An 11,805-nucleotide genomic window follows, 5' to 3' on the forward strand; every position below is an offset into this window, starting at 1 on the left:
GCCCGGGGACTGTCGGGCAACGAGAGCTGCTATGATATCGTACGTGCACGGACAAGGGGAGTGGTTTTCGGCGCCGCCGGGATTGCGGCCGCTTCGTGGGACGAACGTACCGTCCTAGTAATTTCGGACTTCGCTTTGATGGAACAAAATTCGATTACGCCGGCCACAACAGGACGATTGGCTCGGGACATGACTGCTGCTCGACTGCGCCATAGCGAGCGAGTATATGTTTAGCATCATACTTCTTCAAGACCCGATCATCCCTTCAAGATGAGATTTTCTCGCCAACTGGTGAGGAGCGACGTCGACGGGGTTCAACCAAGGAGGACGGCGTGGTGGTCTCTAGGGAATCGTTGACGCCATCAAAAGAGACGGACGCCGGATATGAGGTGTTCCTGCCGACAGGCCAAATGGTCGTTCGGAAGTTTACCAGCACTCAAAAAGTCAATACTTTTATCTGGTGTAGCACACATATCCGTGTTAAAGGGACCAGGAAATCATTTTTAACTTCTTTTTTCTTAGCTGTAATCCTTAACTCAAAAGCGAACTGTGAAATCACGCGGTCGTAACATGCTAGTGCACCGGTGCGATGATCCCAAGCTTCCACCGTGCTTTTTAAGCACACAATATAACTTAGCATTCGCCAGTGATGATAAGTTCCATCAGTGTACTCATTGGCCACGAACGCGAATTAAAATATTCGTCGACGAATTGATTGTTGACGAGCGCATACATCCGAGTGACGCAGTTTTCGTGTCCAATGCGTGAGCTGGGGTCAGCTGACGTCATTTTGGCCTCTGTAGGCATTGCAAAGAGGATATTTAGAACCATACACACATGATGATAACATCATAGCACACTAACAATAATGAGCACAAAACGGGCCCTGCTACAGAAAATAAACATTACACGTAAAAATAATTATGTCTGTAACTTGTTAATTAAAAAGACGAACGCATCTCTGAGCATCTAAGTTTAATATTATGTGTTGATGCACTGTTGTATAGGGTGGTTCAAGTCACCAGGCTCAATCTAAAATGGACCGTAAAAGTCGACGCCTGCACGTAGCCATATAAACTTTTCGTCAAAGGTGTATTTCACAGGTCGGCTTTTTCTTGTAGAATTACAGAGCGTAGTTCTTATTTAGTAAAAAATAGGGCCAAGAAACTTGCCAGGGTCTACGGCGGACAGTCACCCAGATGACCAAGTCCAGTAGCGGGCTATGTTTGCCGCTCGTATTGATAGATGGCGTTGGGAGCAGCGTCTGAAGGTGCAGCCGACCAGCGAAAGATAGAAGACGACACGCATACGAAATCCGTTGGCAGCAAAAGCACCGCCGTTATGCAGACGCGAACTGCGTGATTTCAACTGTGAAATCACGCAGTTGTGACATGCTAGGGCACTAAAGCTCCTTGATAAAAGCGTTTTTTACAAGTGCCGCCAACCATTGTTGTGGAAGCGCTCGAGACACGTGCCATGAGCGGGTGCTCCGCCGCCATTCGCTTCCAAGGCCCGTTCATTTCAGTGCTGCGCCGCCATTTGCTTCCAAGGGCCGCTCGAGACATGGGCCTCGTGCACTCGCGCATTTGACGCTACTTGCAAGACGAGCGCAAACACATTGAGGGGCTTTATAGGGCACCGGTGCGATGACCCCAAGCTTTCACCGTGCATTTTAAGCACACCGTAGAACTTGGCATTCGCTAGTGATGATAAGTTTTTGTTAGGACACTCATTGGGGCCAGGAAAGCGAATTCAAATATCCATGGACGAATTGATTGCTGACGAGCGCGTACATCCGAGCGACGCAGTTTTCGTGTCCAATGCGTGAGTTGGGGTCGGCTGACGTCATTTTGGCCTTTGTAGGCATTGTAAAGAGGATATTTGGAACCAAGCACACTGACATTAAGGAGCGGAACCAAGCACACTGACAATACGCGTTTTTTTTTTTTTTTTTTTTTTTTTTTTACGTAAACGTGCGACGTTGGCGAGCCGATATTTTTTACAGAGCTTTAAAACTTTGGCGTTCTTTGTTGCCCCAATTTACTTATTCAGCTCGAATCTCTCGCGCAGAGGACACGACCGCGTGAAAAAATATATTTCTAGGCTCTTTTCTACCTCAATTCAAGACTCAACAAAGGTAACGCGCGAACAGTGGCTGCAAGAACATCGAGCATTGCGAGAGCAGGCCCGCCGTTGCAGCAGTCAATTTACGAGCTCGCGCTGGGTGCTTTTTTGGCTCGGGCGAAAGCCGAGCTTATGGCCAACGACATTTCCAGCGTTCCAGCGTGCTGAAATGCGCGCGTTTTGCCTGCTTTCCGAGGCTGCAAACGCGGCGTGCAGTGGCAATTCGAAGAGAGGAGGAAAGTGCCTGTAGAGCGGTCCGTGCACCCTCTCCCCTAGCATTGACTGCATTACCACAAAAAGGCAACCGCAAGAGTTTTTTTGTGTTGTTTTTATATATACAATGCATGAGGAGAGGGGTTGGGGGGGGGGGGGGGGGGGGTCCCCGTGTCCTGCGCCTTGACCTCGCCGTCGCCCCCTACCTCCTCTCCGGTCAGCTGTGTCACGTGACCAGAGAAAGGGGAAGGCGCGCTACGCGCTCATAAGCATAGCCAGATCCGACAGCGCGCGCGTTGGTAGTCGCTTTTTCTTTTTTTCTGCTTGTTCTCGGTTGCAACTTCGTTTGTCCTGCCTGCTTCGATCTGCCGCCTTTCCCTGCGGTCTTATTATGATGTCTCTCGACAACGTATGAAATGGGAGCCAAATGTTCGAAAAGTCCTACGCGCATATCGGCAATTGACAGCTTGTGCGCAGCATCGTGTTGAAACTTTAAAGGGGCCCTGCGGTCATATTTAAGCGTCTACATTTTTTGCGGTTTCCATGTCTCTTGGGGTTCGGGCAAGCCGGACGACGCAGAAACCTCCTCCACCGACGGGGGGGGGCCGCGGTACCGAAAGCGCGCGAAATGTGGCGTCTTTGGTCCTGCGCTTACTACTGGTCAGAGCCGCTAACAGCTTCTTTTTAGTCGAAATACAAAACAAAAGTGACGCGACGCGAACCGTTTAAATTATTTATAAAAGTAGTTTTTGTTCAGTATTTTAAGTGAGAAAAGAAACAAATGCAGTTTATAGACAATTGCAAGCATGGTGTTACGTTTCTCCGGGAGAATCGACGAATCCGGAGACCGACGTTTATTTGGCAGCGTTTATTGTTCGGCAGCCGGAACCAAAAGAGCGCAAAGCTTGCCGGCGATGCCGCTTATATCGGCAGCAAGCACCAGAGGTACGCCCCCCTGACTCAGCAGTACTGCTGCGGCCGCGACAGCGATAAGCGATAACATCGCATCGTAACAACTCCTCCCCCTTTTAGGGCGAAACCGCATAAAACAATTTTCCCGCCACTCTCCAGGTTTCAAGCACGTCCTTGGGAATGTTCGACAGACAAACGAACGGCGTAATCCTCGTGCTGCTTGCGCAGAACTTCACAGTCGTTGCTCGAAGAAACCTTCGCAGCGAATACAGGTTCAGCTTGCGCTGATCCGAAGGGCGGGAAGTCCTGGAGACGCAGGGCCCAACACCGTCTGCGAAACTGGCCGGAAGCGTCGACGCGCGGCCCAACACCGTCACTGCAGTTTTCAGTGTCCTTCACTGGTCGGAAGCGTCGACTGTGCGGTCCGAGAGGCGCAGGAAGGAGCGGTGATGGCGTTCCTTGCGACCATGAGCCAAAGTCGCCAGCGGCCCAGGAGTTGCAGCGGCTGTCACGTGCCGTCGGTGCCAGGACGTCGGGATGACAACAGAGGTCCGTCGTGCTTCTGAGGGGAATGAGAAGGGCCAACAACAACCAAGCACCACAGAAACTGCGGAGGCACCCGAAACGCCCTTTCCACACACCGAGAGCACGAATTATTCAAAAGAAATAGCTTACAAAATATGCCCCAAACGCAGCCAGAATTTTTTGAAAATATCGTTCCCGATCTTTCAGGAATAGACAGCTAATGAATGAAATTGAATGGAACTATTTACAAATGTGCAGATGAGACAAAAGAAACAGAAAATCGCACTGTGCGCCGGTTAGAGCGCTCGGCTCAGACAATCTGCGTTCGTATGAAGCTTTCCTTTTTTATGTCGAACCAAGAAAGAATATTCCTGGAGGGTCAAGCCCCAGCATTACAAGCGACCGTTTTTGGGGGACAGCTGCTGAAGCCATGTGAGCGGTCTATGATCTGTAATTAAAATAAACTCCGAACCATAGAGATAGCAGCGAAGCTTTTCTACAGCCCATACGAGACAAGCGCATTCTTTTTCGATGGTACTGTAGGCTTGCTCCCTTGAAGTTAGCTTCCTGCTGGCAAACAAAACGGGGTGCTCTTCCCCTTCATTTTCTTGGCTTAGAACGACGCCGAGTCCTTTTTCGCTGGCGTCGCACTGCACTAAGAAGGGTCTTGTGTAGTCAGGGCTGACTAATACGGGCTGAGTCGCCAAGGCTAACTTAAGAGCCTCAAACGCATGTATCTTGCGATCGTCCCATTTGATCTTAGTGGGCTCAGTTTTCTTGAGCGCATCCGTCAGGGGACTCGCCTTTTCAGAGAACTGGGGAATGTACTGGTGATAGTAATTCACCAGTCCGATAAAGGACATCAAATCTTTTTTTGTTTGTGGCAAGGGAAACTCTTTAATGGCCTGAACCTTGAGTTCTTGTGGAAGTCTCATTCCTTGACCGACTACGTGTCCGAGATACGATACTTCGCCTCGGCCAAACTTACACTTTTTCGCCTTGACTGTAAGTCCTGCGTCTTGCAGGCGCGAGAACACCTGTTCTAGGTGCTGAACGTGCTCTCTCCACGTGTCCGAAAATATAGCGACGTCGTCTAGGTACGGCAACGCAAAAGACTCGGTTCCGACCAGTACCAGATTCATCAGTCTCGAAAACGCATAGGGTGCGTTTTTCAGTCCAAAGCTCAGGACAAGCGGCTTAAAAACACCAAACGGGGTCATGAAGGCGGCAAGGTTACTGGCGTTCGCGGTAAGTGGCACTTGCCAGTAACCTCTAACGAGGTCGATGGTTGAGATGAACTTGGCTTTGCTTACTTTCTCAAGGCAAGTTTCGATATTAGGGATTGGGTAGACTTTTGTTACCGTTACCGCGTTTAACTTTCGGTAGTCCACACAGGGACGAGGTTCTTTTCCTGGAGTCTCTACCAGAATCATAGGAGACACGAAGTCGCTCTCGCACCGCTCAATCAACCCTAGCTCTAGCATTTGATCTACGGACTCCTTTAATCGCTTTTCTTGGCGGGGGGAAAAGCGATAGGCCTTACACTGAATATTTGACCGAGTCCTCACTTCGATGTCATGTTCGACTAGACTCGTTCTTCCGGGAATAGTTGAAAACAATTTTTGGTATTTGCCAATTAATGCCGTAAGATCCGAAAACTGGTTTTGGGTGAGCGTCTTATCGACTGCGGCCTCTACGACTTCGGCGATTGTCAGGATCCCGTCGGTTTTTCCCAGCTCAGGAATTCGTGTAGGAACTTCCTCTGGTTGGTTTAGTGCAATGCTGACTACTTGCACCCTTTCCACGTACGGCTTCATAAGGTTGCAATGGTATATGCGGACCTCTTTTCTGCGACCTGGCAGTTTTACCACGTAATTTGTCTCTGATAGCCTCTGCTGGACCGTTGCTGGTCCTTCCCATTGCAATTCCAACTTATGAGCCTTAGAAGACCTCAAAAGTAGGACTTTGTCACCCACCTTAAACGTTCGGAGGCGGCTGTTTTTGTCATAGTAGGTTTTACCTCGCGACTGCGCTTTTCCCAGGTTAGCCTCAACTAGCTCACGCGTTTTGTGGAGACGGTTTAGTAAGGAAAGCACATACTCCACCACTGTTGGGTTCTCGACTTCACCCTCCCAGCCCTCGCGCAGCAACCGCAAAGGTGAACGCAAATTGCGTCCATAGACCAGTTCCGCTGGCGTGAAACCAGTTGACTCGTGAGCAACGGTTCGCAACGCGAAAAGCATAGCGGGCAATGCCAAGTCCCACTCTTTTTTCTGTTCGTGACAAAGGGCCCTGAGAATGCGCTTCATTACCGAGTGCGCTCTCTCTACGCTGTTACTTTGCGGGTGGCTTACAGAACTGTGAACAATCTTAATGCCACACCTCTCGAAAAAGCTGGTTGTTAGAGCACTGGTAAAAACACTACCCAGATCACATTGAATTTCACTAGGAAACCCGATCCGAGAAAAGACCGAGAGCAAGTTATCTACTACTTCGACCGATGTCTGCTCTTTCATTGGAACGGCTTCTGGGAACTTGCTGGCTGGGCATAATATCGTTAGAAGGTACCTAAAACCCGTCTTAGTTGTAGGTAGGGGTCCTACGACGTCTATCACTAGCCTTTTGAAAGGTTCCGTGATTATGGGCACTAGTGTCAGAGGCGCCTTTCGGCGCTCGTTTGGTCGTCCTGTTCTTTGGCAGGTGTCGCAAGAACGGACGAATTGCTCAGCCTCCTTAAAGCAGCCCGGCCAATAATATTCTGCCAAAAGCCTGCACTTGGTCTTTGTGATTCCTAGGTGTCCCGACCACCCTTCTCCGTGAGCAAGCTCGAGTAATGCAATTCTATACTTGGATGGAACGACAATCTGATCTACCTCGTTCCCCGATTTGTCCTTGAAACTACGGTAAAGAATGCCGTTGCTCATAAAGAAGGAGATGTTCGGCTTGATATCTTTTCCCACGCTATCACGACACTTTGAAAGACTCGGGTCGGATGACTGTTCGGCGATAAGCGTAAGCTTATCTACACCGGCTAGCGCACGAAAATTGCTGCTCTCCGGCGAAACCAGCGTGGTCATGTCAGCTCCTTCGTTCGGCTCTTTATCGGGCCCGCTGCTGGTTTTACCAGTCGACGCGCGCGCTTCCGTCTGAAGTGTTTCCGGCACTGCACTAGTTGTCATTGAGCGCGTGACGACTAGAACAGGATTCATGTCAAGCGGTATACCCGACTCGCTCAATTGCCTTGCAGTTCTGTTTGACAGTATGTACGGACAGTTTGGAAGCACTCCGTCAGAAACAGCTGCTTCCGTTTCCACTACTCCGAAAGGTCCGTTTAGTTTTACCTTAGCGACGGGCAGACTAACTGCCCGATTTTCCAAGGCCTGACGGATCCACACACAGTCGCCTGTAAAATGTTCTTGCTCCACTAGCGAAGAGTGTACCAGATCATACGTGGCGCCGGTATCTCGTAAACCTTTGCAGAATTTACCATTTACTTTCATGTCGTACAGATACGGCCTGAGTAAGTCCTCCGCTTCTCCCAGACACAAGTTAACGGGAGCAACTTTAGGGACGCGGCAACCAGAAGCGACATGACCAGGCTGTTTACACCTGTAGCACACTATTGGTTTACGCTCCTCGAACGCCTTCATTTTACGTTTGTTTTCGTCTGAATCAGACACTCCCTTTGTCGGTACTTCACTCTCTTTGCCCTTTTCGGCGCCTTTCTTCACGAACGTGCGAGGTCCGCATCGTTCGTAGAAACGGTTTGAGCTACGGTTTTCTTCAACAACTTTCTTCCCGTGCCTAGAGCAGTACTCATCCGCGTAATCTGCAGCTTTTTGCACCGTTTCTACTTCCGGTCTATCCTGAATCCACTCCTTTAGACCTGTCGGAATACAGGAGAGAAACTGCTCTAGTGCTATCTGCTCCAGCACCTTTTCACGATCCTCGTAAGAGTTGACACCACGGAGCCAACTTTCCAGAAAGCCTTTAAGCTTATAAGCGAACTCCGCGTAACTTTCGTCCGGTCCTTTCCTTGTCTCTCGAAATTTCTGTCGAAAAGCTTCAGGCGACAACCTGAACTTCCTAAGCAGGCATGACTTTACGGACGCGTAGTCATCGGCTGCTGTAGGATCTAGTCGGGCCAAAACGTCGGCCACCTCCGCTGGCAGTAAACTCAAGAGCCTTTGAGGCCAGCTCGACTCTACAAGACCCATCTTAACGCAAACCCGTTCGAAATTTACTAAATAGAGACCCATGTCTCCGCCGACGCGAAAAGGTTGCAAAAGGGCTCGCATGTCAAACTTTTTCGAGCTGTTATCCACCACAATGGCCTCACCAGCGTCAAAGTTACGTTGAAGCATTTCTAGCTCAAGTTTTTCTCGAGCAACGCGAAGCCCTTCTTGAGCCGCGTGAAGTTCCGCTTCCCTTTGTCTCTTCTGCACCTCGCTCCAACACTCGGAAATTTCGTCGGCGCCCGCGCCACAATCTTCAATGGCCTTGATAATCTCGGGCTTTCTCATGGCCTTGACCACTTTAACACCCAGCTCTTCCGCTAAGAGCATTAAATCGGGCTTCACAATCGCCGCGAGATTTATCGGATCCATGTTCAGAAATTTCCAAAAAAGTTTGGCTACTTTTGCCCAGCGCCCGTATCAACCGTTTGGCGACACCACAGAACTAACTGCCTTAAACACTTAAGCTGCTCGGTGAACGGAAAGGAAGCCTCAGGCACTCACCGACAGCACCCATGGAACCCGGCGTCGTCGATCCATCCCACCGCTGCCACCAGCTGTTACGTTTCTCCGGGAGAATCGACGAATCCGGAGACCGACGTTTATTTGGCAGCGTTTATTGTTCGGCAGCCGGAACCAAAAGAGCGCAAAGCTTGCCGGCGATGCCGCTTATATCGGCAGCAAGCACCAGAGGTACGCCCCCCTGACTCAGCAGTACTGCTGCGGCCGCGACAGCGATAAGCGATAACATCGCATCGTAACAATGGCGCCACGACTGGCGCCTAAGTGTTCAAGCACGTGAAGCGTGCGCTTGAGCGTAGCTTTGACAAGCTTGCATTTGCACGGACTCGTCTGCGCGAGCAGGGACATGGCGACGGCCTGTCGCCCCACTTGCAATCGTCTATAAAGTACGGAAACAAGAAATGACCCGTCGACATACCCGCCACCAAGCGGTGGAAAAGGCGGTGCATACCAGAAAGGAGTAGTGCGATCAGGCGCCGACACTGAAAGATCCCGGATGTACGCGGCGGCGCTGTGGTCGTTTACGGACTGGAGGATCCGACCGGCTCCGAGCGTTCCGAAGGCCTTCAGCGAGTAGCTTTGTCTTGCGTTTTGGCCATTTCGCGGTACGGCACCACGAAGTGGCTCCCATTCTGAACTGATCTTTACCCCGTGTTTGCGGTCGTTTGTGGCAAATGAAGTGTCATGCCGAATTAGTGTTTAATCGCGCAGCAAATGCCATGAGAGCCGCTCTGGCTGCCCGCTGTATACAGTCTATCCAGAACACGCTTTAGTGGCGCCCTCTCGCGCCGTCAACACGGAGTGCGGCAGCCGTGAGCGCTCGCTGAGCTCACTATCCCTCCTCTAGTTCACGGCCACTCAAGCAACCAAGGACGTCATGAGGGAGGTTATTTTTCGCTTGTTTTTGTAATTTTAGTTTGCCTATAACTTTTAAAATAAAGCAAAATTCGAGAAAAGAAAAGTTACATTAAGTTACTACGGTCAGTGCGCGCAAATTTGGTGCAAATTAAAAAGCAGTAAAAAAAGTGCTTGCACCGCCCCTTTGAGGAGCCTTCCTTCTCGTTTTAGTGTTTGTGTGGTTGTCCTGCTTTGACAGTGTCCACATTTATCTTGGATTGCATCTTTCCAGTCCGCTGTTATTATGGTAAGTGCATTCCTACCCATTTGTTGGCAACGATTGACCGTTCTTCTAGGGGTACAGGTCGAGATTATCTGTAGAATCATCCAGCGTCTGTCCTCGCGGAAGCCGGGAGAATGATTTTTCCGAAAGTCTGCCATTATAGTATAGAATGACTTCGGCTATTGTTTGCTTTGCAATCTTCTCAGTTGTATAAAAGCTTAGAGTTGCTCCTCACATTTCACAGATCGCTTGCACCTTTGTACTCCTTTACGGAATTTTCTGTACTAAACTTTTATGAGAATTGAAAACAATTTTTTGTGTCTGTTTTCCTACCCATTTGCAAGGACCTACCCGAACACATATTTTCTACGTGTTTCTTCCCTGTTATAAATAGGCTTATGAGTTTCGGGATGTTTTAAATAAGTTTAAAATAACCAACCTTCCGGACGATACCCATTTAGGGTTAGCAAATAATTTGCCTATCCGAATGGCGCGTTCAAATGTGTCGTTACCTGGCTGGTCGAACGGGCACCCGTATGAAGCGAGCATCCGTATCAAACGGGTGCCGTTTCAAACGGGTACCCGTATCCCATATTCACGTTTGATCCAAAGATATCGACAAGTTTTCCACCCGTTTAGTTCAAACGGGTCGACCAGTTTGCCACGCGTTTGAATTTCAATTTTTTTTTCAGTAGGGATGTTCCAGATGACTGTAATTAATTGCATGGTATCATAAACTGAAGTCAATTAGAGTTTTAATATTTATATAAAAACTTTTATTCCCCGGAATGTTCCAGAAAGTTCGCCATATGCTATCACCTATTTTAATATTTAAGCCGGCAGATCCACTTAACATATAGTGAGAGTATTTAGGCATGAGATAACTTCGATGGTTTATTGTATGTGTCCCTTGAAGTGTAGATAAGGTATTTCCGTCATAATATTATCGTTTATCCTATTCGAATGCGGTACGTCTAAGTTGCATGTCGAGTTCCGGGGTAACCTTTTTAAGGACTTCAACTTATCTTTGGGATTATTGTTTTGAGTAACCTAATTCGAATATTTCGCTGTTAGAAACTTCAAGCATCCAGGCTCCTTGCGACTGTCGTCTGCATGTCCCTAATGGCGCATACTTGAGATGTTCATCTTATTTTAATTTTGACAATTTAAAAAAAAAAAATTCCTCTTGATACGTTAAAATTTGACTGTAAAAAAATGCTTATGTTAAGGTAGTTCAATACATGAAGGTATTAGTTTTGCACCTTGTCGCCGTCATAATTTCTAAAAATAAACGAATAAAAATAAAATATATACAAGAAGTATCCGACACAAATGCATATGCTTTAGTATACTCGTGTCCTTTACTACAATCTAACAAAGCTTAATGTAGTAACGGTTTATTTTTCAACCGATCGACGTTCTTGTCCTTGGCTCACCCGCTTGAGAGCCCGCTTCTGTTTCTCCTCTTCTTGTCGTGCTTACTGCTGCACTCGCCCTCCCTGTCCCCCAGTGAACTGACGGTATTGTCACGGGTCGAGCTCTTGCGTCTAAAATTCCGATGAACTCGGGATGTCGTGCCTAAATTGGCTATGATGCACCGTGAATAAGGCCTTTGTATAATTAGAACTGCGAGTGCAGTCTCATACACGAAATGTCACAGGACCTAGTTGCTGAAAGATTTCACACGGCGCTCTAAAGCGTGGTAGAAACTTCTTCGCGTGACCTTTATTTCTAAACGGTCGGCGCACCGGAACCCAGTCTCCAGACTGTATACGATTGGGTGGTGATGCTGGGGGAGTGCGTTCTTGAGTTCGATGCTGAGCCCGCAACAGTGCCTTCTCGGGCCTCGCAAACGGTGCTCATGCCTCGCAAACGGTGCTCAGAGGAACTCGAGAATTGCTCGGCTCTCAGTTGCCAGGCATCATTGGTGCCAGCTTCGCCTGGAAGAACTAGTGTGCGTCCATACGCAATTTCAAAAGGAGTGAACGCGGTCTTTGACTGCTCCGCAGTGTTCATGGCGAAGGCAGCGTAAGGCACAAGTTGGTCCCAATTGTTTTGTTGGTGGTTGACGTAGCTTCTGAGTATGGCGCTGATAGTACGGTTAACAGGTTCAACGAGGCTGTTTGTTTGCGGATGGAAGGGAGCCGCCTAAGC

General features: G+C 48.9%; 1 protein-coding gene across 1 annotated transcript; it reads right to left on the reverse strand.

Moving 5' to 3' along the window:
* Positions 1-4,149: 4,149 nt before the first annotated feature.
* LOC120840629 lies at positions 4,150-8,517 on the reverse strand. Its single transcript, XM_040211226.3, has one exon. It carries the CDS (start codon positions 8,379-8,381, stop codon positions 4,167-4,169), a length of 4,215 nt encoding a protein of 1,404 aa, XP_040067160.1. The 5' UTR covers positions 8,382-8,517; the 3' UTR covers positions 4,150-4,166.
* Between the last annotated feature and the right edge of the window lie 3,288 nt (positions 8,518-11,805).

Source organism: Ixodes scapularis, unplaced genomic scaffold (genome assembly GCF_016920785.2).
Source record: "Ixodes scapularis isolate PalLabHiFi unplaced genomic scaffold, ASM1692078v2 PGA_scaffold4__175_contigs__length_147842914, whole genome shotgun sequence".
Classification (NCBI taxonomy): Eukaryota; Metazoa; Arthropoda; class Arachnida; order Ixodida; family Ixodidae; genus Ixodes; species Ixodes scapularis.